Here is a 25260-nt window from a genome sequence, read left to right on the forward strand (position 1 = left end):
TCCTGCTGAACTCGGCCTCTGATCTGTCCCCAACCAGGAGGCAGAGGTGAGGGAGACGTGAAGGAGGAGTTGGGTTCAAGGTGGCCAAGGTCCTGGACTCACCTCCTCCCAGAGTCACGTCCCTCTGCAAGGGACCTGGAAATGGTGAACGGAGCCTCCACCAACGGGAAGGGCAGGCAGACGGCCTCCTAGGGAAGGAAAACGCACCCTGGCCATCGCCCTGAGGTGACCGGAGGGGCGCCCAGCAGACAGGGGAGCAGGAGAAAGGGCTGATGATCAGGAGACAGAGCAGTGAGCTCACACGAGAGGGCAGCACACGAAAAAGAACTGAAAAAAGTGAAGGTGCCTAGGGGACCTCAGGGACCTCGAGTGGACTTAATTCACAGCAGAAAGGCCCCGGGCCAGGCGGCTTCTCTGACGCACTCTGCCCGCATTGAAAGAAGACACCGATCCTTCTCAAACTCTCCCAAGCCCTGAGAGGAGGGAAGGCTTCGGAACACACTATAAAGCCAGCGTCATCCTGGTACCAAGACCAGAAAGGGCTCCACCAAGAGAAACAAAATTCCAGGCCAATGTCCCTGGAGAACGCGGATGCAGAAATTCCCCCAAATCCTGCAAGACATGAAGGATCACACACCCGGGTCGAGTGGGATTTGCTCCAGGGATGCAGGCTGGTCTGACACTCGCGAATTAATATGACTACAAAGCACCACGAAGTTGCAGGATAGAAGCCTGTGGCATTTCTATACACAAACGATGGACCGCTGGAAAGAGCTCAAGAAAACAATCCCATTTACAATTGTATCAAAAGGAGTGAAATGATTAGGAATAAATTTAACCAAGGAGGAGAAAGACCTGTGCATTGAAAAAGTAGCCTCCAGAAGACTCCAGTCCCCAGACATTCAGGTCACACCCACATGCCCACGTCTTCCCAGTTGTGGCCCCAGGTATTATGAGACAAGCTGTCTCAACTCCCAGCCCACAGAATCCACGAGTCAATAAAGTGGCCGTGGTTATTGGCTGGTAGGTCTGGGGATGGCCCGTCACCCAACAACAGATTGCTGGACATTACGCCTGATTATATCTGATCTGGTTACCTAATTACATTAATACAGAATAAACAGAATGTAACCCTTTCCCCACTCTGCCCAAAATCATGCTCACTGTCACGGACCTCATGATGCCACCAGAGCTGTATCCGGACCCGTAATCCGCTCGGGGGAAGAGACTAGATCTTTTCGCTTTTGCAACCTGCATTCCTGGGACACCTTCTGCATGGGGTGGGCATGTGAAAAGTGGACTTAACCAAACCTCTGCTGGGAAAAGCTCACAAAAAGGCACCTTGGGATACACAGTGCCGCAGGGGAAGCTCTGTGAGCAATGAGGATGCGCCCTGAGTGCTCCTGAGTCGCATGGTGATGTAAATTCATAGCTGGTTAATGATGCTGTATACATGCCACCGGGGATAATTTATGATGGCAAGTAATGGAGATGCAGGCAGGCATGGGAACAGACTCACGTAAGTGCTTCGGAGTAATTATAATGAGGAGTCACTCCCAGAAACTTCTGGACTTCATCCATCACAGTAGCTGGGTCAGATCTCAGCTGCTGTCCATCAACAATGAGCAACTGCAAAGTCAGAAATAGTCGCTGCATGAAGAACAGAGCTAGAAAGTAGGCTGTGCTGTCTCCCCTGACCCTGGATGACACCAGTAAGAAAATATGCGCTACACAGAATACAATGAATGTTTACTATTCTGGTGTCTCCAAACGAACAACAGTTAAGATTTGCTAGAGGCATTACCTATAACCCTTAAGTAACTTGATTGTAAATCCGAAATAAACAGACACTCTCTTGATTTAGTGGTTCAGTAGAAACGTGATTCTCCGTCTGCTGTGCATTCAGACAATGATCCAGCCTGAGAGCCTCCATGCGCTAACCTGGAGCCCAGGGCTTAGCCGCAGTGGGTGTGTGGGTGGAAGCCACCCTCTGTTCTCCTTATAAACCCTGACAGGGAGCTCAGGTCCCGGTCCTGCCCAGACCTGGAATGAGGAGCATTTCTGCTCTGTCCCACGTTCCTAGAGCAGCTAGAACACCTCCCGCTGTGACGATCTAGTGCAGAGCTGCTGCTTCCCAGCTCTGGGGACAGGCGCGCTCGGGTAGGAGCATGTGTTTGCATGCCATCAGCCTGGTGTCGGGCTGGCCACTCTGCTCACAGTTGGGAGTGGTTGCCCGTGACCCATGGAGTCCCCTGTGTGAGGACCGACCCTTTGGGACCAGCCACTGTCAATAGGAAGATCCCAAGAACGTGTTTTATGCTGCTGACCCCATTTTAATGCTTTGATTGACCTTAAACCTGCAAAAACCCACCTTTCTGCCTTAGGCGCAATTTTCTCTGGTTATGAATCACTGTCTGTGGCCATGCTAATTCCCATTTTCTGTTTGTCAGTGCAACACAATTATGACATAATATATAAAAAGAGCAATCATTTCAGGACCTTACCTGAGAGGTCGCAAAGTGAGCCAGCCACCGTTCTATGTGGACTGCGTACCACCCCGGCACTAGGCATCGTCTCTGCAGAGTCTTCAGGTCGGGTGGGGCCCACTGCCCCATTGTAATCACTTCATAGAAATTGAACCTCAGGGCGGCTGGGTCTTCATGTGACCGCTGATGCTTCAATAGAGAAGTCGGTTGTACAATTAGTCTCCTCTGAGGCGGCACAGTTGACATGCGTGCATGCCTGATGTGTGTATGTGTGTGTGCCTCCTTCATTTCATAGAAGTAATAAAAACTATGGAGAAAGTGCTGAAACCCGGGTCATGGTGCTGATTCAAAGCAACGCCTTCCACATGCACCAGGCAGTGTGCAGACAAGCTCTGGCTGTCTGCAAATCTAAAATGTTTGGGTGCGGGGCAAGGAGCTGAGCGCAGGAGTTTGCTTATGGATCTGATGAGGATGTCGGGGGCCAGACAGAGCACCCTGTTGAGAAGGATTTAGGTTGGCAGGAGGAGGCTCACATGTCACTGAACTCGTGGTTTTGTCGCAGCTGCCTCTGTGGGTTCTGGCACTTGTCCCACATCCCTGTGTGGCAGGGCAACGCGGACAGAGGGGCAGACACCTGTCCCTGATGCTTGTCCAGGTGTCGAGTTCCTGTCCATGCTCCCACGGTCCTTCCTTTATCTATTAAGGGTCTCCACCTACGCCTGCTAATTCCCAGCACTGCTGCACGACTGTGTCTCAGCACCAATCTCTCCTCCAGCCATCCGGCCACTGCTGCTCAAGCTCAGGAGCCACAGGACGGTGAATGAGCGAGTGCAATTCACAAGCATCAGAGAACCGCGCAGAACTGGGAGGTCAGAAAGCTGGACACGGGCCCTGTCTTCAAAGGGGTTGACATTCCTCAGGGAGACAATAGACCAACAGGTGTCCTAATGTCCACATTTGACTAGAGGTACGTGGTATTTGCCAGGGATCTGGGTCAGTGGTTGAAGCTTTTGAGCTAACACCTAATGAGCGAGGTTTCGGTAAGCAGGAAAAAATCACCACCACGGAACTAAGAGAACGAGGGTGCTGCCGTAGGTGTGCGTGGGGGGCTGAGGGCGGGCGAGGGTGTGTTCATTCCGCGAGGTGTCCAATGGAGAAGACTTGCTGCGGTAGAAGGGGGGAAGCACATTGGGACGCAACACAACTGTGATAGCAGGTGTCATACGTGAGCTCAAAACACAGGCAAAGTGAAGGGGCTTAGGGAGCGGCCAGTGTTAGAGAGGCTGCCGAGGGTCTGCGCAGACGCTGTGCCGAGTGCAGAGGCCGCGCTTACTTAACAGAACGTGTGGAAACTACACAGCTCGGCAGAGAAACACAAGCACACTGCGTGCACGTCAATGCTGTGCTTAACCTGCTCCGCAGATTTATACCAGTTCAGCACCAGCTGTCCTTCATTTCCTGCAACTAAGAAGATTAGCATAAAATATGGCCAGAAGTCACAAAGGGACATGTTTTATAGAAAAATATCAGGATGCTCCTCTGCGAAGCCCATTATAAGAACGTGGGGCGCAAACTGCAGGGGCAGATGAGACTCAAGGGGCTTCTGAATTACGCCGCTTAGGGTCGGGCTCACGGCATCCACTGAGTGGACAGGACCAGCTGAGAAACGTGGGGAGTCTGGGAACCCTACTCTTAGCAGTGTGGCAACAGAAAGGGTTATGACAAAAATAATTCCTTTCAAACGTGTTTGTGTACTGAATTTACTTGAGGAGCAGGTGCAGGTTCTCTTCCACTGAGATGGTGTAACCTGTGAGAAAGACGTTCCTTGGACCCGGTGTGAGTGGTGACCCCATCTCCCGCTAGCAGCGTGTGCCCCACTGGCTCCGCCTTTGCACTCGGAACTTTTCCTGAGGGCTGAGTGTCGGTGCTTTTAAGGAGCAAGTTTCTCTTGCTTTGCCATATGAATTTTCATGAAGTGAGACCAGCACATTATTGTATTTTGAAGGAGACACTGACTCCCAGGTTCTAATTCTAAATTTTGCATCTTCCCCCACATCCAGCGTGTTACCTGGGCCCCAACCACTCACAACCCCAACTGGCAGTGCAGTTCTCTTCTGAGACTGTCCCTCGTTATTTGTTCTGGGTGATATGTGTTTATTGAAAATAATGAAAAGCTAAGAAAAGAATGAAGCGAAAAGTTACGTGAACAATTATCTTGCTATGTTCTTTAAAAATTCCCTGTCTTCATTTGGGCATTGCTCCCTGCACCCATAAACATACGAAACGCACTGCGGCGTGGGGATCCTGGTTCGTACGCAGCGCGTTACCACAGTCAACGCAACACCCCGACTTCGCGAGGCCTCGTCGCTGCCGGCAGCTCCGCGCTCCTCTGGCAACTCCATCTCCCCTTCCTCTCAAACAGCTGCCCCCCAAATTGTCCTCTTTTGCATCAGGCGAACTCACCCTCAGCTTCTTAAAGCAAGGAGAGGCCACCGCAGTCGCGGCAGTTTCTCTGTCCCAGACCTTCCCATCTCCTGGCTTCTGCCTCTGATCCCGACTCTGTCTCCAGTGGGGACTGTCCCAGCTCTACCGGCTCCACTCAGTATGACGCCGACTGTGATTCCTTATCACCATCTCCATCTGGCCACACGGGGGCCTCCCCACCCCACACCGTGACTCTCTCTTCACAGGGACACAGAAAGTGACAACCAATAGGTTTTGGAACTGTGGCCACACAACATAGGAAGAACTGGTGTCCCGCAGGCTGACGCACACAAGTTAGGCCCCGCTCATCGCGTCCACGCGCCAATGAAGAGACACCGAGCAAAGCCACCTGGCCGAGGACCTGCTGCATCGAGTCCCCGTCGGTGGCCCGGGTGGGGGATCTCACTCACCCGACCCTGTTTGCACCAGGGTTCTGTTGATTTCAGTCCTGGGCATTTCCTGGTATTTCCTACCCCCCGTATTCCACCTGCTGTCACTGCGCCACCTCCACCGCTCACGTTGAAACCGTGACCACCGCTTCCACCGCCCTCCTGCCTCTTACCTGGTACCAGGAGTATGCCCTGTCAGAGGGGTCGATGAGGATGGTGATGATCTTGGCCTTGGGGACCAGGGAGGCAGCTCGCCTGGGTGCCTCTTCTGAGTGGAAGTAGTTAGCGCTCTTTTCAAACAGAAAGTCGCTGGTGATGTTGGATGGCGTTGGGAAAAAGTCCATATACCTGAAGGCAGAGAAAGGCAACCTGAAGTGTAATATTCCCCTGCCTCACTAGGGCTATAAAATAACTTGTACACTTTTACATTCACTTCGACCAGCTTCTGATCCTTGGTGTTATAACTTCAAATACTGGCTATTCTACACACTCGGCCTTGTTCGATGAACCTTCCAGGGGAAGGAGTAGGGCGGGCAGGTGGGCTGTTAGGAGCAGAGGAAAATCCATTAGATTTAGATGCTGTTCTGTGCTATCAAATGCCAAATCCAGAAACATCAAGCTTACCCTTGGCAGACAGCAAAGGACACCAGGTTGCCTAGCAAATATTTTAAAACAGAAAATTTATGTTTGCAAACTCCTTACACTCAGGTTAAAGCCCACAAGAGGGAGACGTGAGTCAGGAGCTATAGGCGCCGAGCAGAAGGGGCCGGCTCCTCCGCAACCCCTGAGTGTCTGTGTCCCGTGGTGGGCCCTGCACTGTGAGCGTGGGAGCCGCTGTCTGTCTGGGTAACCAAGGAGTGTCCTGCCCATGGATCGGTGGCCCTGGGAGCGTTCCCCTGCCTGTACATCACGGAATCAGTGTTTTCAGAGGTTAATTCAGGCTTTAATTACGGAGCAACCCTCCCCAGCTCAGCACTGCCTTCCCCTGCATGTGCTGGAATGAAACGGAGCAGTGGGGAATGTGAAGGTGCCTGGAGGACTCCTGTCCCTCTCTGACGTTTGTTACGTTTCCCCAGCGTGAAGGGATGAAAGCTTCCCCCACATTGCTGCTAACACCCTGCGTTCCATTTAGGTCACAGACACAGTCGCAGCTCTGCTTTTAGTAACTTGCCTGCAATTCCAAATCCACACAGTCTTTTACAGCAGGATGGATAGTGTGGGCCTAGGTGTGAGGGGACGCGTCTCCACTGAGGGGGAGGCGGATCCGTTCCCCCCCGGCCCCACTCTAGTCCCAGATGCTCCGACAGGACAGGTTCCTGGGTGACAGTGACGGCAATTCCACGCCACAGGGGAGCACTGAGGAGACTGTTCCCAGGGGACAGGTGCCCTGAACACCAGCACCGTAATCTCTAGAAAATTGGGACAGAGCTAGGAAAAGCCCCAGAGAGCAGACCCGTTCCAATGCCAGGTTTACTCTATTTCAGTTCAGGAAAAATATTGTGATTTGATATATTTTCACAGTTTATTAAATGCAAAGTAATATTCCTTTTACACACTTGTGTGACTAGCATTAATATGGCTTTGGGACTGCTCTGTTACTGCCATGACAAATGTCAGCTTACATCATAGTACAACCTTCACAGTCCCTGTGGCTAATGAAGATACATGTCACAGCGTGCAAAATAAAACCACCTCCTGGCTTATGTGTTTCCTCAGGCATCACTCTGAAGACAAATTATGTATCTAGTTAAAAAAATTCTAGGCACAATGGAATAATAATATGCTTAAGGAGAATTTTAAATATCCTTATGAATAATTCTCATGAAAAATATTCCACAATCCTCTTTATTCTACTATATTAATTTACCAGAAAAGTATAATCATGGCACCATCCAAATCCAACTCCAGGCCACACTGATTAGGCACATCCCTGCCTTGTAGTAAAGGTCGTCCTAGAAGTTAATTTCTAATCCACTGCGGTGGACTGGAGCATAAGATGTGGTGTGTGGTGTGGATGCCACGTGCGCCCCGTGGCCACTCGGCTGCGTGTGTGCGCGCGCTGAAGGGTGTGCTGGGGGCTCCTCACCAGTCTATCCCCTTGTGGTAGTTGTTTCCATTAAAAAACTGCACCTCCTCAAAGGTCCGGGGGCTGGGCAGGCTGCCGACGATGGACGGGTGCATCAGGAGAAACAGGTACAGGGCCGTTGTTCCTGGCCGGGAAAGGGGGCGATGAAAGGAGAGAGGAATATTATTTCAGCAGGATTTCTGCCCCAAAAGAAATATTCAATTCTTTAAAGAGTCAAAGTAATTTCCTTCAAATCAGAGATATTTTTCATGTGATGACAACCTAAGTGTTTTTTATTAGTCTTCACGACTCTATCGGCCTCAACCCTCGATCTAATGTCAGTACTGGGCAAAGTGAACAGGCCGATGTACAGCCCAGGGAGCACGTCAGAAATTGGGAGCTCAGCTCCCTCCTGGGCCGGGCGAGGGGCTACAGCATATGGGCGTCCAGCACTGCACCCGACCCTGCTGGGTCCCCGGTGAATATTACGTTCAGGCCGATTAAATAAAATCAGACTATTCAGCAGGTGTGACTGCTTCTACTCTGTGCACATCCCTGCAGTAAAGACGGGTGACAAGTCGTGATCAGAAACACCTTCACTGGCCTCCCTGAGCTGGAAGAGTGTGGACGTGGGTCGCTTACAGCACAGGGAGGCAGCCCCATGATGAGAGAAGAGCAGAGAGCTTTCAACACGCGAGGAAGCGGGTGATGTGGGAAGTCAGGGAGGGCTCTCGGGAGGAAGTGCTTTTCCTAAGGTTGTACCTTAGAAACATAAGTGTTTCCAAAAGGTTAAAACGGGGAAAAGTTCTGGAAAGATGGCCACTTGAGCACCCTGCCTTGGCAGGATGGGGCAATCAGTCTGATGACGGAGCTGGACAGACTGGCCAATGGGCCCCTGAGAGGACACGGGGCAGGAGGCAGTCTCTGAACCTCAGCTGCATCTGACTGAGGTGAGACAGGCTACGGCAGAAAGGATCACGGAGTGCCAGTCCGCACGGCTCTCCAGACCAAGCTGCCCACTGGAGGAGGCTGTCCCTTGGTAACACGTGGGATCTGGAGACTTTGCTGGATTCACAGTCCCAGGAGAGCCGAGATGGGCTACATGGCTGGGCTGGCAGGACCACAAGGATGGCAGCTGAGGGCCTGGGAGCAAGAGGGGCACAAGAGAATTGGCATTTTTGTTCTAATACATCCCAGCTCATAGGGGCCAAGGCTATTGGGCCTCAGTGTTAATGAGCTCGGCCCCCATCTCAAGCCTCCCAGCTCTGTGCACCCACCCAGGTGGACAGGAGGCGGGAATAGTTAAATCAGGGTAACCATGGGTCTAAGGGGACTGGCCGCCAAGGAGGGAAGACAGTAAGACATGCAGGTGGGTGGCTCCTGGTGGCACAGGAGAGCACCAATTAATGAATGCCCTTGAGGAGATCTAATTACAATTCAAAATGACTTTTAAAAAGGAACAAATATGAAATAAAATCATATAAACTTAATATAAAGGCATCTAAGGAGTCCGAACAAGCTAAGAGCTGAATTAGTGGCCCGGAGGACCGAGCGGGAGGGCTTTCTTGAACATGCTGACAGATGCAGACATGAAGGTTGTGAGGGTAACAGCAGCGTGGAGAACTGATCTGGCTCGTGACTGAAAATAACAGGCGTCCAGCAAGGAGAGCAGGTGAGAGGACGGCTGCTCCAGGGAGAGGCCGAGTGGCAGCTGGGAGGGAACAGGGACTCCAGGCAGGTTCTTTCGAAGGATGTTTTAGGATGAAAGCTACATTAAAAGGTTTACCTGGTGATGAGAATGAAGCACGTGTGTGTGCATGTGTGCTACACGTGTGACTGTGTGCATTTGTCCTGTGTGTGTCTGTGCATGGGCTTCTGTGTGTGCATGTGCATGCATGTGTGTCCGTGCATGTGAATGTGAGAGAAAGGTTGATTGATTTTTGAGACACACAAGAGAGCTGAGAGTAGTGAAAGTTTAATATCCCTGAGATGTTGAGAATAGATAGATCTAGGGCAAAGACAAGGAAATATTTTTGAATTCTTGCTGAATATAGCAAGATGAGCACTTTTATAACTTCTCCCCATAGCAGGTACAAATGTTCCGTCACCCTGATGGTCACAGGACTGTGCCCAGGTCTCCCTTATACCCAGAAAGCCAAAGCCTGTGTGTTCTAAGCCCCTTGAATGCTCCAGGAACAGGAGGGACATCGAGGCTATGACAGAAGCAGAGACGTGAATGTGGCTGGACACTCAGACATCACCGTCCACCCCGGTCCCGGCCTCAGCATGTGGCCTGTGCAGTCACCCACTGGGTTTCCACCTGTCCTGACATCCACTATCATCCAGTGTCTGGTGTAAACACTTTGCGGAGGAAATGGTAAATCCTCAGGCCTCGGAAGATGTTGTAAACTTTACTCTACACACAATCAACCTCCTTTTAGTCTTGTCAGGTGAGCCGGTCGTCCTGAGAAATTGTTTCTGACCAGGGAGACACAGCCAACCTCCTGGAGGAGCTCGGGCCAGCGAGCTGTGCTTAGAATCACTGCGCTAACTTCAGCCCTTCAGGAAAGAAATCCTCTCCCACCCTGGTCACATCACAGTCTGGCCCGGAATCGGGAAGGGGCCTCTCTGTGCAAGGACCTCAGCGGACTAGAACCTCACTGAGCCCAGCCCGGAGCACCTTCCGCTGCCAGGCCCCTCCCATGGCCCAGCCACGGAGAAGCAGGGTGCTCCTCTGGCCAGTGTCACCTCACGACTCAGCAACAGCGGCCAGACGACAGCTTCACGTCTCATGTTTATGGCAACGTGCGCAGGAGCCACGGCAAGCGGTTTAAGGGCTCTGGGTGGAGGCTAGGCCCTTGGCCTTTACGTGCGCCCGCGCTCCGGGTGACCCACGGCCTCAGCAGAGCAGGATTCTGCTACTGAGCAGCAAGGAGGACGGGGACCGGGAGGCTGTGCCTGAGGCCTTGACATCATCACGGCCACATCCACGCAGCATGGAGGGCATCGCTGTCCTGTTTCACTTTGTCTGTCTCGGGAAAGTCACACCCCAGCTAAAACCTTTATCGTTTCCATCCTGGTAGGTCAAATATTAAAATCTAAATATTTAAGCTACTGTCTTCACGAACACAAACAGGAGGGAGGAAACCTCGCTGACCAGCTTTCCAGCGGACTAGCCAGTAACAGCGCTCGGTGACAAATGGGAGGAGACGCGCCTTTAAATCAAATCCGTAACAATGCTGCAGCACGGGGCTGTTTATTTTCTCAGTAGTCATTCCCGAGTTAGCACCACTGCAAGGGAGTGGGTAGAAAATTAATGCATTTCTAAAAAATTTATTGATTTGAGAGAGGAGGGAGAGAGAAGCACCGATTTGTTGTTTCAACTACTCAGGGATTCAATTGTTGATTCCTGCATGTGCCCTGACCGGGGTTGAACCTGCGACCTTGGTGCATCAGGATGACGCTCTAATCAACTGAGCTACCCGGCCAGGGACATAATGCACATTTTAAACAACAGCAAAGGTGACAGGTCTGGGAATGTGAGCTGCAGGTGCAACTTACTCTTGTGACACAATTTATGTTTCTGGAGGAAGAGACTTCAACACCAATACCTAACAGTCCGGAAATTCCCCGCAGCCTTTAGGGGGTCTGCTCGCTCGGGCCACCGGCGCCTCCGCCTGGGCCGGGCTTGTCTGATGAAAATTCTTCTCGTTGAAGCAGTGAATTCTGAATACAGCCCCTCAATAAAAACTTTAATTAATCAGGACGTGAGCACCATGTATAAAGCTGTCATATCACGAAGAGTATAAAATATTCTAATTGAAAGTGTCATCTAGTTGCTGAAATAGGTTCTCTCTCACACACCCTTGTCCTTCGGCGCAAGAGGGAAACGAGGAGACCCAGCGGGAAAGCGGTCGGGTGCACCTCAGGGGCCTCAGAAAGCAAGCCAGGCCGCCTGTCCACCTCGCGGCAAGGACAGCGGCTGACAAGGATCGCCTCAGCACTCGCACGCAGTGTAGCACCCTTTGAATCAAGCTCTTTTTAAAATACTTGAATCCAGGAATTAATTAGGCAAAGCCATAAAAAGCAGAAATTCAAAATCAGATACCAGAACATAAATTCAAACTTGTCAAAAATCTGACCTCTGTGCAAAGTTTTAAAACCGATCGTTAAAACTCCAGTCCCTGAGCTGGTTCCCAGGCAGCACCCGGGCCTCGGCGTAAAGCCGGCGGCGGGCAGGAGGCGCAGCGGCCGGGGGCCTGGGCGTCGGCTCCTTCACGGCGCAGAGCCGGCCCCGCACCGCACGGAGAGCACGGCCCATGGCAGAGAAGATGCCAGCAGCGCAGGGGCGCGTCTCACCTGTTTTCTGTGGCCCGATGACGAGGAATTTTGGTAAGTGGTCGCACGTCTTCTCCCTGGACCAGATGTCCTTGTGCCGCCTGTCGTCACAGGGGTTCTGCAAAGAGGAAGAGTGATGAAGCTCCGGAGCAAGACCGCCTGGCCCATCGTCGGGATGCTCAGAGGACAGGAGGGACGCAGCCTGGACCCCGGCCTGGGATCAGACCCCGTTCCCATCCTGCTTCTCCGATTCCCGGCCTCCCTTCCAGCAGGTGCGCCCGTGGGCACCCGCCTCTGGCGTGGCCGGGCTCCCGCCGCCGGGCCCAGCCCTCAGGTCTGTTCCCGCCTGGGTACCGCGCCCGCCCTCGCCTGCACCTGGCTTGGCCGCACTTTCTGGGATATCCACACTCTGCCCTAATCTTTCCCCTTCCCCCGGAGGCTGGGGGGCAGCCCTGAACTCCAGGCTTGGTCTCCTCTCCTCTCCTCACACTTGCGAACTTGACGCTGACCCTGCTGGTCCACGGTGTCACCCAGCCTGCGAGCCGATGGCCCCTGGAGTGATGGCGGAGCTGCCGTGCCCCTCCCTCCTGTGCCGCTGCGGGCGGTGATGGCGAGGAAGCGCCAACCCCGCGTCTCCATGGGCCAGCTTTCTACCTCGACCTTCCCTCCTGCTCCACCCCATTCCGTGGCAGGACCCACGGCCATCACCCGACCACGACACTCCTGAGAATTACAGGGGCCCTTAAATGACGAGAGCTCAGTGTTGAAATAGTCAGTGACGGGCACACGGGCTTCATTCTACCGGCAACTCAAAAATAATCATATTCAAAGCTCAGGTTCACACAATTCTTCTCAAAACCGTATGCCGGGCATTAAAACAATCCCATTTTTTAGTCCACATATTTAATGTGACGTTAAGTGACCCACGGTTCACACTGGCTTCCTTTACTTGGTTGCTCAGCCGGGCCTCCCTGCCGTCCCACGTCCGGAGACCTCAAAGAGTGACCGTGTTCAGTGTGACCTGACTCTGACTTTTCCATGAAGGTGCCAGCAGTCCTTTCCAGAGGTGCTTCGTGGCTCGTGAGCGTGCAGGGCTGACACCAGCCGCGAGTCCTCTGGCCACTGTGCTTCTAGCAGGGGGAGAGCTTTCTCTAAGTGGTGCTAAGCTCAGAGTAAATTCTGTCAAAGGGGAATATTTCAGTTCAATTTTTTTCATACTGAAATGTCTAGATATTAGAGATCAAATATTCTCACATTAATTTTCCACTTATCAAGTGTATTTTTTGAACAAACTTTTTTGTGTTTTTTGACAAATATTTTTTCAAGGTAAAACTTGTCAAATCAGTTTTAATTATGATTTTTTTGACCATTTTTGTCAAACGCAGGTTCTGCAGACCAGAGGCTTCTGGGTCACAGTCCATTCCCACTCCCAGCATAACTCCCTTAATGAAAGTGGGGGCTGAGGGAAGAAAGGCTCACGACGGTGACCTTCCACGGCTCAGCGAAACAGTGCCTGCCAACCCTCGTGTCCTTCGAATCGCCATTACTTCATTTGTTTAGTCTCTTCCCTTCTTGTTTTAAAGCTTTGTCTTATTTTTTAAAGATGGCAAGAAGCACCAAAGGGAAAATTGTTATTTAAATATATTTTTTCCTTAAAATAATATTTTTTCAAGAACAATTTTTCAAGCTAATTCTTGTCCATGTCCTTAAATAGCCTGAAAGGTCCTGGGTCACCTTCACACCCGGGAAGTTCCTGGCCTGCGTGTCGGCGAGGTGATGCTAGCTGGACACAGTGGGTAATGCGTGGAGATTACTCGGCTGCCTCAGTGGACACAAGCCCTCGGAGGTGGAGGCCCACCAGCGAAGTTCCAGAGCCCAGCACCTCGGCGTCCTCAGTGGTGCAGTGTCCGGCACAGGCTGGGGCATCCTCTCCAAAGTGAAGGCTGCGTCCTGTGCTTTGAGCTGAGAAAGCGTGGGCTCCACAGGCCTCCGGGTTTGGGCAGCATTTTATTCCTCTAGGGAATGCGCTGTGTCGCTGGCTGGACGATGCAGAGCTGCTAGTTTGAGTGGAACCCAGAACAAGGACCTGCCCACAGGAGGCAGCACTGAGGTGCAGGGCAGCCCTCCCGGGCCACACGTCACAGGGACCCAGGGTACCCCAGCTCTCTGGTGTAAACAGGAGTTTTGGTCAATCTTCAGGGGAGACTAACCGTGTGCACCCCTGGGTGCTGCAGCAGGGGTGCCGCCAGACCACTTGGCATTCTCCTGGGCCTGGAACACAGGCCACCTGTATGCTGAGCACCTGCCAACTTGAGGCCTGGATGACCTTGTGGACGGAGCTGGCCTCTGCCCACTTGTAGACAGTTGTGAGTGAGAACTACACCTGTTTTATTCAGCCGCCGTGTTCCTGGAAAGCCCTCATCACAGCAACCTTGCCTGCACCCTACCTAGTATTTCAAAGCATTTGTCTTGACAAGATGAGGAACTGCTGTCAGAGGAGAACAGCCACCGCGCATCAGGGAGAACATCCTGCTGCAGGGGAAATAACCCCAGCCCGGCGGGTGCCTGCTCCGCGGCGGGACAGATCCCGCAGGCACGGTCACGGCAGGTCACTAGGAGCCCGCTCACGGGCCTCACTTGGGGCATCCCTGCTCTGAACCAGCAACTGCCACCTGCCATCAGGGCTGCCACTAGATGTGCCCCCTGCCCCCCTGCCGCAGACACATGCAACCTGCCCTTCAGTCTGGAAATAATCTATTTTTCTGTGCAATGCTCTATATTTTTTCCAATTCAATGAAACTTCGCCAATTCTTCTAGCATAAGCTAATATCTACCCTAAACCTTCCCTATTTATTTTGTTGTTAAGAGTATGAGCTCAAGAGGAAGACTGCCCGTCTTAAGCAATTTTCCTAAATTCTCTGGGCTTGGGTTTCCTTCTAATGATTGCTAGTATCTGCTCATGACTGTTGAGGGGCTGAATGGGTTAAAATGATGAAACTGCTCTATGAGAGAGGTGCTTATTGTGAGGTCCCACGTTACCCCCCTTCTTTGTCCAGGTGAGGTAAGCTATTGGAGAAACAGAAAGACCCCACTCTTACTGATGGACAGGTTTGTTGCTGATGTGTCCTGAGGGCAGATGTCCATCTGGTCCACGTCAGAATGCACACACCTTGGGTGGCTGCCCCCCCAGGAGAAATATCCGTCATTGTCAGATGACTAGACTTCTGGGATGTATGAGTCCTGGGCGGGGAGGAGCAGGAGGCTTCTGCAGGTGACCCGAGGGCAGGGGTTGCCCTACAGGTACCCAAATACCTCTATAGGTTACTGATCCCATTTACTTCTCGATACACTTGCTGCCCGGCTCCTGCAACTCATCCAACTAACTGACATAGGACTTGTCATCCTTCAGGTCTCAACTTGAATGTCACCCTGTGCGAGGCCCTCCCCTGACTCCTGCGTCTATGACATTTCCCGTCATATCTTCACCGCATCTCAGTACCTGGGATTGTTTACCCAAGGATATGCTTATAGTATTTTACATAATACACGTAAGTAGTACAGTTAGAGTGACAATAATTCTGTCTCAACTAGAGTGAAGCTCTCTGACCGGGAGACCTCTTGTTGCTACAGTGTCACACAGGACAGGGCAGGCAAGTGAGGACGAGTGACTCATGGGCCGATGGGACAGACACAGTGAGCAGCTCCTACCAGATGGAGCATGTGCCAGCCCTGACAGACGCTGGCACATGCTCCAAAGCTAAGGTAATGTGGACCGTGGAGATGTTCCATTTCCCCACCTCCCACAGAGAACCGCTCGGCCTCCAGCGCCGTCTCGCAAGGCGGCCCGAAGCTGGTTCCCGCGCTATTCGCCCCGTCACTGCCTTGGACTGTTTTCCTCACACAGCACCTGCTTCCTTTGTGCAGAACCTTACTCCTCGGTGCATTTTAGATGTTAAGCAATAGAAAGGCAGTTGCCATGAGCTATGCTTATTGGGTTTCTTCCCATAGAACTCAACACAGAAGACACGGGCAGAGTCCAGGCGCTTGCTCAGGTGGTCTTCCTGCCTCATGAGGCAGGTGAGCCAGGCGCGGATGGTCGGAGCCCCTGGAAAGCCAGTCTTTTGTGGGTTCTTGGCTCCACGCGTGCAGCAGGCCACGCGTCTCCTCCACCGCCATCCACGTGTCTCCTCCACTGCCGCCCACGTGTCTGCCATTCAAAGTTGTGCTTGGAAGAAGTAAAGCATCCCCAGACCTGGGAGGCTTGACATCAGATGAGGGAAGACTTTCCTGTGACTGTCACACTCAGGACATTGCTAAACAGCCTTGTGTGCTGGCAGGTGTGACCTATCAGGTAGAGTCACCAGGATGCTAGGCTGTTATGACACTTCTTGAAAGCAAGCAACTAGGCTGATGCCCCTGACTTGTGCTCTCACATCTCTAATTCTCTGCTCCTCCCGCAGGCACACAGTGACAGACCTGCATTGTGTCTGTCACCAGCCCTGTGACTCGTGTATGTCATGTGTGTTCAAATCTCAGCCTTCTGAGCTGGTGTGGTAACTCACAGCCACAGTCAACAGTGGTGTGACCCTCCCAAGGTTGGCCCCCAGCTCTCTGTCCCACTGTGATGCTGTAGACAGGCAGGGAGGAGAGGGCCCAGTCCCTGCAAGCCCGTGGCCCCGTGCCAGGGTGCTTGGTGACAGTGAGGCCGTGTGACTGAGTGGAGACTGAGACGGCGCTACTCTGACAGCTTGAGAGCTTAAAGCATTGATCTGCGGACGTGTAGGCATCGACCTTCTGCCTGTCTCCATGTTGTGCTTTTGGTTTCTGTAATGAGAGTTTAAAAAAAGAGGAAACCCTATTCCTTCATGATTCTTTCATGATTGTTCTATCAAAACCAAGGGGGAGGTGAATTAACAGGAACCCGAGAACATAATTTTAAGAACCCCACACCCCAGGGGTCCATGGAAGGGGGTATACACTTGGAAACAGAGTCCTGTGTGTCATGGGTACCTATCCCCAGGTGACAGCTTTGAGGGTCTCAGCCTCCCTCAAAGTGAGCACAGACACGCTCCGATGGTCCTGCCGCGCTGTGGACGGACACTCCCGTGGCAATTTTTAATTAGGTGACAAAGCAGTTTCACATATGTGGCAGTTGGTGCTAATGAAAATTTACATAAGGAACTGAAGGAAATTAAATAGATGCGAAGTGTCGACAATAAAAATAAAGTAAAAAATAGATGCAAAAATTATCATTTTGCACTTTTTCTTTTTATTTGTGGTAATAAAAAAGTGTGAATTGAAAATCTAAAGAAAAATGACAGCTGACTTAGTTGTCAAGAGTGACGCGCGCTCAGTGAGATGCATGCTGACGGAGTCAGAGAGGGCCCAGGCATCGGACTGTGGGCCGACAGCAGACCCTCGCCGCCTCGTCTGTCCTGCTAGCTGTGCGTCTGTGTTTTCCACGACACTGCCTCGCTGTGCAAAGGGCGGGACGGCATGCTCGCAGCTGGGCTTGTCTGCGGTGTAACGTGGACAGGAGAGAAGGGGCCCGGGAGGGGCTGGCGAGCACTGCTCCCTGATCTCAGCCGCGCGCAGCCCGCCTCACTCACCACCGACGGTCTGCGGCATTTCCCTCCACCCGGCGGCGTGCCCGTGGCTGGGGCTGAGTGACGCCCCGTGACCCTCAGCCCCACCCGCTTCCTGTTCCTTCTGAAACACGTTTGAGGACCTGTGGCGTTTTCGTTACTGTGAGACGTTTGCAACCTTCTCTGCAGTCACGGGAAACCCCACAAACGACATAGTTCACGTAATAAAACGAGAGTCTTTAACTAATCATTTACCCCTGAGTGACTGAAATACTCTTATAATAAGCTGTTTTATTATGTGAAAATTTCTAAACTTATAAAAATGACAGCACAACAGCAGGAGGCTGCGAGCTCTCTGAAGCCCTTTCTGGTGCATCTTCCATTTGCCAGGCGCTTCCCGGGAACTTCCTCTATGACACTAGTCAAGAGCAAAGCTCTCGGGCCTGCAGATGTTTGATATCTGTGTCTGTGTCTGTCCCAATGTTTTCCGCAGCGACGCGGGTCCCTGAAAACAGCTCTGTTTCCTGTTTCTAACCTTCCTCTCCATCCCCAGTAAACGAGCGCCCTACTTCAGGCCTAACCGACATGCAGCAGCATCCTGGGGACCAGCTCCCACAGGAGCTGGTGCCTCTTTGATCGCATTCACTCCCGCACAAATAAACAGCGTCACTGATATCGAAACAATATCAACAAAACAACTCTCTAGTTCACAAAACTCATGCAACATTAACGAATACAAATTCTTCATTAAAACAGCATTTTCTCTATATGAAAAGAATCAAGCTTGGAACGTGGGCTCATTTTTATGTGTCCGCTGTCTGCAGCTGCTTTGAAGGCGGCTGCTGTTTCTTCTTGTGCCATGAGTTACAGACATCCCACAAATGAACATGTGTGGGAAATGAATGATTTCTCTCATGACTTGTCAATTTTTGAAGTGCGTGTGCACCTCTGAGGAACTGCCATCCAGGGGACACGAGGCTTCTCCTTATGAAATTCAGCATCGACTTGGCGGACTCTATGCACCATAACAACTGTGACTTTATCTATTTATCCATCTCTCTATACACCAAACGCAGATGGGCAAGTAAGGTATTGGAGGGGCGGAACGCCTGGTGGGAGGACGCGCTGGCAGGAGGCGGGCAGGGCCTAACCCTGCGGCGGTCGCCTGAACACGCACCTAGAGACATGCGGCAGTGAACCAGGCTGACAAGGAAAGCCCCCCGGGCGTGGACAGGAAACTCTCTTTGGCTCTTCTTTGCGTTCCCTAGAGCAGCTGCCCTGCCTCCCACAGAAGGATGCTCAGTCCACACCTGTTGGACGGATCCCCGGCTGTACAGACGGTGACATGTAGCAGGAACCGTGGAGTAAAGAGCAACACAGGCCTGAGGTTTTGTTTGTTGGTCCGGTTGGTTGGGGACCTTCGCGTCAAGGGTGTTGTTTGTGGTTTGTGTCTGTTTCTCAGTGACTTCTCAGGAGCGATGCTGCTGCTCCACTGCCCGCCGCTTGGCGGGGACCGTCCGACCGGCTCCCTGCAGCCCACTCAGCGATGCCGAGGTCTGTGCAGCCGGAGGCATAAAGAGCCGGGGGGGAGGCAGCCTTTCCTGACAACGGCTGGAAAGCGGGGAGCTTGCATCTCCGTGCACTGAGGGTGAGCTCCTGGGTGAGGCTGGGCTGTGTGAGAGCAACCCTAACGCTGGTGATTCTTTCTCTTATCCACAGAGCTGTGCCCAGTGAAGGATCGGTTAGATTTACAGGAATGTGAGGCATGGTGAAGACAGACTATGCTGAGCACGAGGCAAAAAAGCCTCTTCCCTTTTAATTTTTACCTTCCGGGCCTGCGCATCCAGGTCGAGGTCTAGTTACAGGGTCTGAGATTATGGCGCTTCAGTATCTGTTCCTCTAGACCCCCAGGTCTGGCCATTTTGGGGCGAGATGTACTCACCCTGAGAAGACACGAACCACAAACAACACCCTTGATGCAAAAGTCCCCAACCAACCGGACCAACAAAGGAAACCTCAGAAACACCCACCACAGAAAAATACAAACACTTAACCCATCAAACAAACAAAACATATCGCTGAAGAGAATAAAACCATTGGATGAGAAGTCTGTTCAGTGCTGGCTTTACTCTCTGCAGCAAAGCTCCTACAGCGACCAGGCTCTCAGTGTCTCACCCCCTCCCATGCCTGGCGCCCTGAGAGATGTGCCCTACCTGCCAGAGAGGGTCTCTCTGCTCCGGGAAGAGCTCAAAGTACTTGCGGGCCAGCTGCACAGGGGGCAGAGTCTGCAGCCGCAGGTTGGTCCAGCTCTGCACGAAGTTGGCCAGGTTCACGAAGGTGTATGACCCTAGGCGGTCATTCCCATAGTTTGATAAGTGGGTCATGAAAATGCTGATCTGAAAGATAAATAAGAATGGCCATAAAATAGCAGGTGCAAAAGCTCAAAAGTAGCAAAGGAGCTCTAGGCAGTGCCTCCCTAACCTTGGGATTTCAGGAGAAGTACAATCGTCATTTTAGCTGGTGCTATAGAATGAATTGCATCCCCTCAAATTCATATGTAACTGTATTCAATTCAATGTGACTGTATTCAGAGATTAGGACCCAAAGGAGGTAACAAAGGTTAAGTGAGGTCATCAGGGTGGGGCCCTAATCTGATAGGTCTGGTGCCCTTATAAGAAGAGGGTTCTCTCTCTCTTTGCCCCCCTCCACCCCCATCAGTGCACAGAGAAGAGCCCAGTGAGGACACAGCCAGCTGTCTGTAGTCAGGAAGAGAGGTCTCATTGGAAATCAGAACTGGGTTAGCAGGGCCTCAATTCTGGCCTCCAGCCTCCGGAGCTGGGAGCTGGAAGAAAATAAATGTCTGTGTTTAAGCCCCCCAGTCTGTGGTACCTGTTTGGGCAGCTTATGCAGACAAATGCTGGTGGGAAGCCACAATTTGATTAAAACTTCAAAAATCACTCTTAAACTCACTCTTTAAGATTGAAGTTGGGCTTGTCATTCCCTCACTCCTCATTAATTGTGTAGTATCACTTTCCATGTCAGTTTTTCCCCATTGTGGAATCAAGACCGTCAAACCCAATAACCTAATAACTTGCAGACCAGTGAGGACGCAGCATCACCGAGTTCTGAATCAGATAGCTCTTCCAGGCCTCTCCTGCTGTGGGCTGCACAGAGCCTCAAGGAGACCTGTCCCTCCGGTGTAATGAGGAACTTTTACTGCAGTAAAGAAACTGTGAATGTTTGCATGAAACAGACCACATTTAGCCAAAAACTCTTCCATACTCATTAATCCTCTTATAATTTTTCCTACCTCAATACTACTAGTTGTAAAAGCACATGATTTCAGTATTGTGCTTTTGTGGATGAGAGACCAGGGAGGAGTGGAACCTAGATTGGCTGCTGCTGAAAGAACATCAGAGACTGATTTGGATCTGGATATAATCCAGTATATAGACCATCGGGGGCCACAGAGCAGTGCTAATAAAGACAGAGTTCTATGCGACTAAAAAACCCCACACTATATAGAGAGAACTTGCACAATCTTGATCTAAATGGAAGAAGTGACTGCCCTAGTGGTGTGGCTCTGTTGTTTGGAGCTTTGTCCTGTGCACCAGAAGTTCTCGGGTTCCATTCCCAGTTAGGGCATGGGTTTGATTCCTGGCTGGGGCATGGACAGGAGGCAACAGATGAATGTATCTCTCTCACATCAATGTTCCTCTCTCTCTCTCTCTCTCTCTCTCTTCCTTCCTCCCTCTCTAAAATCAATAAAAATAAATAATAAATAAATGGCAGTCATCATCTTCTGCCATAATCATTATATGCGCTTGTTCCTCAGTCTCATATTGTATTTACATAGAAGTGCTGTTAAGATTCATTTTATTACATATTATTTATATCTATAAATAGTTCAGAGCAATTAAAATATTATAACTAAGGACTTTATTAACTTCATTAGAAAAGCAAAAGTAATATAATGTTACAAGAATAACATTAAAACAGATATAATCTGTGAAATTAACCAGAAAATAATCCTTCAGGTCAGTATGTAGAAGAAGGTGCCGTGTAATAAGCCTGTTTTTGTAGGAACGCTTCCTAACTCTCTCCAAAGGGCTTTGTGAGCTTATTTGGGTTATTTGGGAAATAAAAGTGGGTTTTCAGTAACCACAGCAATATGATGTCATTACGACATGATAGGAATGGTCAGCTGTGTAGTAATGATTGTGCACATGAAAGTTCTGTTCCCAAGACCTAGCATGTCATTGGATAGTTGCAGATGCCCAAAGAGTACACCATTGTCTTAATAAATAAAGCTCCTACCAGAATTTAGAACCAGTGCTCTGGCTGGGTCCTACAAGATGCAAGTTAGAGATGTCAGGGAGATTCTAAGATGGCTGTGGACTGAGTGGAAGCTACACTGACACTCTCCCAGGACCAAACTAGAATTACAACTAAAATAGAGAAAAACCATCCTGAATAATCAACTGCTACTGAAGACGAGCTGGAGAGCACCCTCATAACCAAGGAGGAAAAGAGGAGACCACATAGAGACTGGTAGGAAGTGCGGAAGCACCAGAGGGCTGGCTGGGCTCCCACAGGTAGCAGCTGAAGGTCAGGAAGAAGATCTCAGCTGTGGGGGGTTCCCACTGAGGACTCTGGGGCCTCAACCCCAAGCTGGGCTCCCCAGCCCAGAGCACCAGACCTGAGAAAGGTGCCCAAATAACATCAGACTTTGAAAAGCAGCAGGATTTCTGTCTTCCAGGGAGAGACGGCTAGAAACACAGGCACCTTCTTTTTTTTTTTTTTTTTAATATATCTTTATTGATTTCAGAGAGAGGAAAGGAGAGGGAGAGAGAGCGATAGAAACATCAATGATGAGAGATTCATTGATCGAGCCGGCAACCCGGGCATGTGCCCCGACCGGGAATCGAACCCCGATCACCTAGATCCCAGGTTGATGCTCAACCGCTGAGCCATGCCTGGCCAGGCAACACAGGCACCTTCTTAAAGAGCCAACACAGAAAGTTTTGTGTGCAGCCACTCATCTTGGGTTCAAGCAGAGGGAAGGCAGAGTGGACTGAAGCTGTGTGAGGACAACCTAGGGTTGTGGGCCCTGGAAATAGAGCTCAGAGGGCACTCCTCTGGATTCCTATGCCCAGTCATCATTACCCCACACTGCAGAGGAAGACATTTACCTTCCAAGCAGCTTTGACCTGAGGGGGAAGCAATTGCCCCACCCTGCTGAAAAACCTCTGGCTCCACCCTGTGGAGTTTCTACAGTCCGAGGCTCATTAAAAGACTGAATAACAACCTCTGGGTGCTTTGAATTTTTACCTGATCTTCTTCTGGACCCGGACCTTGGAAAAGCAGACCTTGGTGGACATCTTGGCCATGTCCAAACACACGCAGCCCCAGCAAAGGGAACCACAAGCTGTGGAGTGTGGAAAACTTCAAACAAGGTACTCAAGGCCAGTCACAGTGTCTGACATTGGCCTGCACCAGAAACCATCCAAAAGACTAGGAGTCCTAGCAGATCCACTTAATACATAGAAACAAACCCAAACAGACAGCCAAAATGAGGAGGAAAAAAAACAAGTCCCAAATGAAAGAACAAGAGAAATCTCCAGATGAAGAGCTACATGAAATAGAGATAGGCAACCTCTCAGATATAGAGTTCAGAATACTGATCATAAGGATGCTCAACAGCATGAGAAAAGATATGGAAACTATGAAGGAAATTAAGAATGACATAGTAGAAAGTTACAAAAAACAACACTGGAAGGAATGAACAGCAGATTAGAGGAAGCTGAGGATCGGATCAGCAAATCAGAAGACAAAGTAGAAAAAATCATGCAATCAGAAAACCAAAAAGAAAAAACAATTAAAAAACAGGAGGACAGTCTAAGGCAGCTGTGGGGCAACATGAAACATGACAATATTCACATCACAGGAGTGCCAGAAGAGGTCCAAAGTAAGTAAGGGTTAGAGAACCTATTTGAAGAAATAATGGCAGAAAACTTCCCTAACCTGGTCAAGGAAAAAGGCACACAAGTTCAGAAGGCACAGAGAGTCCCAAGCAAGAAGAATCCAAAGAGGCCCATGCCCAGACACATCATAATTAAAATGCCAAGAATTCAAGACAAAGAAAATATTAAAGGCAGCAAGAGAAAAGCAATCTGTTACCTACAAAGGAGCTTCCATAAGGCTGTCAGCTGATTTCTCATCAGAAACTCTACAGGCCAGAAGGGAATGGCATGAAGTATTCAAGATAATGAAAAGCAAGGATCTGAAACCAAGACTACTCTATCCAGCAAGGCTATCAAAATAAATGGTGAAATAAAGAGCTTCCCAGAAAAGAAAAGCTGAAAGGAGTTTATCACCACCAAACCAGCACTTTAAGAAATGTTGAAGGGACTGCTGTAATTAGAAGTTGAAATAGAGAGAAACATAGGCATAAAGAAATAAAATGGCAATAGATAAGTACCTATAAATAATAACCTTAAATATAAATGAATTAAAGGTTCCAATCAAAAGACATAGGGTAGCTGAATGGATAAGAAAACATGACCCAAATATATCCTGTCTACAAGAGACCCACCTCAGAAAAAAAAGACTCACACAGGCTGGAAAACAACAACAACAACAACTTCTGGAGAACTTTAAGGGGGAGGTCAACAGCAATACAGTCACAGTAGGGGACTTTAACACCCCACTGACTTTACTGGATAGATTTTCCAGACAAAAAATCAATAAGAAAATGGTGACTCTAAATGACACACTAGATCAGATGGATTTAATTGACATTTACAGAACATGCCATCGCAAAGCTGCTGAATATACATTCTCCTCAAGTGCACATGGGGCATTCTGAAAGACAGACCACATGTCAGGGCACAAAACAAGTCTCTACAAGTTCAAGAAGATTGAAATCATATCAAGCATCTTCTAGGACATTTACACCATGGAATACTATGCAGCTGTAAAAAAGAAGGATCCCTTACCCTTTGAGACAACATAGAGGGACCTGGAGAATATTATGCTGAGTGAAACAAGCCAGTCAGAGAAAGACAAGTATGACATGATCTCACTCATATGTGGAATCTAATGAACACCATAAACTAAAGAACAAAATAGATCCAGAGACATAGAAGCATGGGACAGACTGACGAATCCCAGAGGGAAGGAGGCGTGGGTGGGTGGGGAGAGATCAACATAATGTATTTGCATATATGCATAACCCATGGACACAGACAATAGTGGGGTGAAGGCCTGGAGGGGGGGTGTAGGGTGGAGGGGATCAATGGGTGGAAAAAGGGGACACTTGTAATACTTTCAACAATAAAGATAAAACAAAAAAAAAGACATTGGGTTCACCAAATGCCCTTTTAACTGAGGAAAGCACATCTCTTCTCTCCATATCCCACAGGAATGCTGACCGCACTCCAGGCAAAGCCTGTGAGAATGACTGGACACACTCCTGACCGCGGATGGGGGGAGCAGACACACTCCTCGCCTTGGATGAAGGAGGGAAAGTGGACATAAAATAATAAATAAAAGGTACATGGTGCTTAGCACATGGAGGCGCGAATCTAAGCCCTTTGCAGGATGAAATGATGAAACCCTCACAGCACCCAGCATGTGGTACAGATCCGGCCACGCTCACTGGTAAAGAAACTGAGGCACAGTTAAGTAACCTGTGCAGGTCCCGCATCCAGCCAGTGACAGGGCAGAATTAAAACCGTGCAGCTGGGGTTCCACATCTGATACCCGGACACTGTCGCCCAAACAGTTTATAGGGTTTGACTGCTCTCACTTTTTCCTTTTGCCATTTTGAAAATAAAAGACAAAGGGTATCTGTCTGCAGAAGAAAATGTAAAATCGATGTAAGTTTTTTCTTGTTAACTTGAAGGTTTTCT

The 25260-nt window shown here is 50.2% G+C and overlaps 1 protein-coding gene across 1 annotated transcript in view; it reads right to left on the reverse strand.

The window, feature by feature from the left end:
* The window catches only part of LOC308556615 (bifunctional heparan sulfate N-deacetylase/N-sulfotransferase 4), an 85778-nt gene that overhangs the window by 6103 nt on the left and 54415 nt on the right, over positions 1-25260 (reverse strand). The window contains exons 5-10 of the mRNA XM_081136022.1: positions 19561-19743; positions 11784-11880; positions 7446-7569; positions 5533-5707; positions 2505-2675; positions 1520-1629 (exon numbers count right to left, since the gene is read on the reverse strand). Coding sequence (XP_080992148.1) covers positions 1520-1629; positions 2505-2675; positions 5533-5707; positions 7446-7569; positions 11784-11880; positions 19561-19743 — 860 coding nt within the window. The remainder of the gene's footprint in view (positions 1-1519; positions 1630-2504; positions 2676-5532; positions 5708-7445; positions 7570-11783; positions 11881-19560; positions 19744-25260) is intronic.

The sequence above is a fragment of the Miniopterus schreibersii genome (genome assembly GCF_964146895.1).
Source record: "Miniopterus schreibersii genome assembly, chromosome: 4".
NCBI lineage: Eukaryota > Metazoa > Chordata > Mammalia > Chiroptera > Miniopteridae > Miniopterus > Miniopterus schreibersii.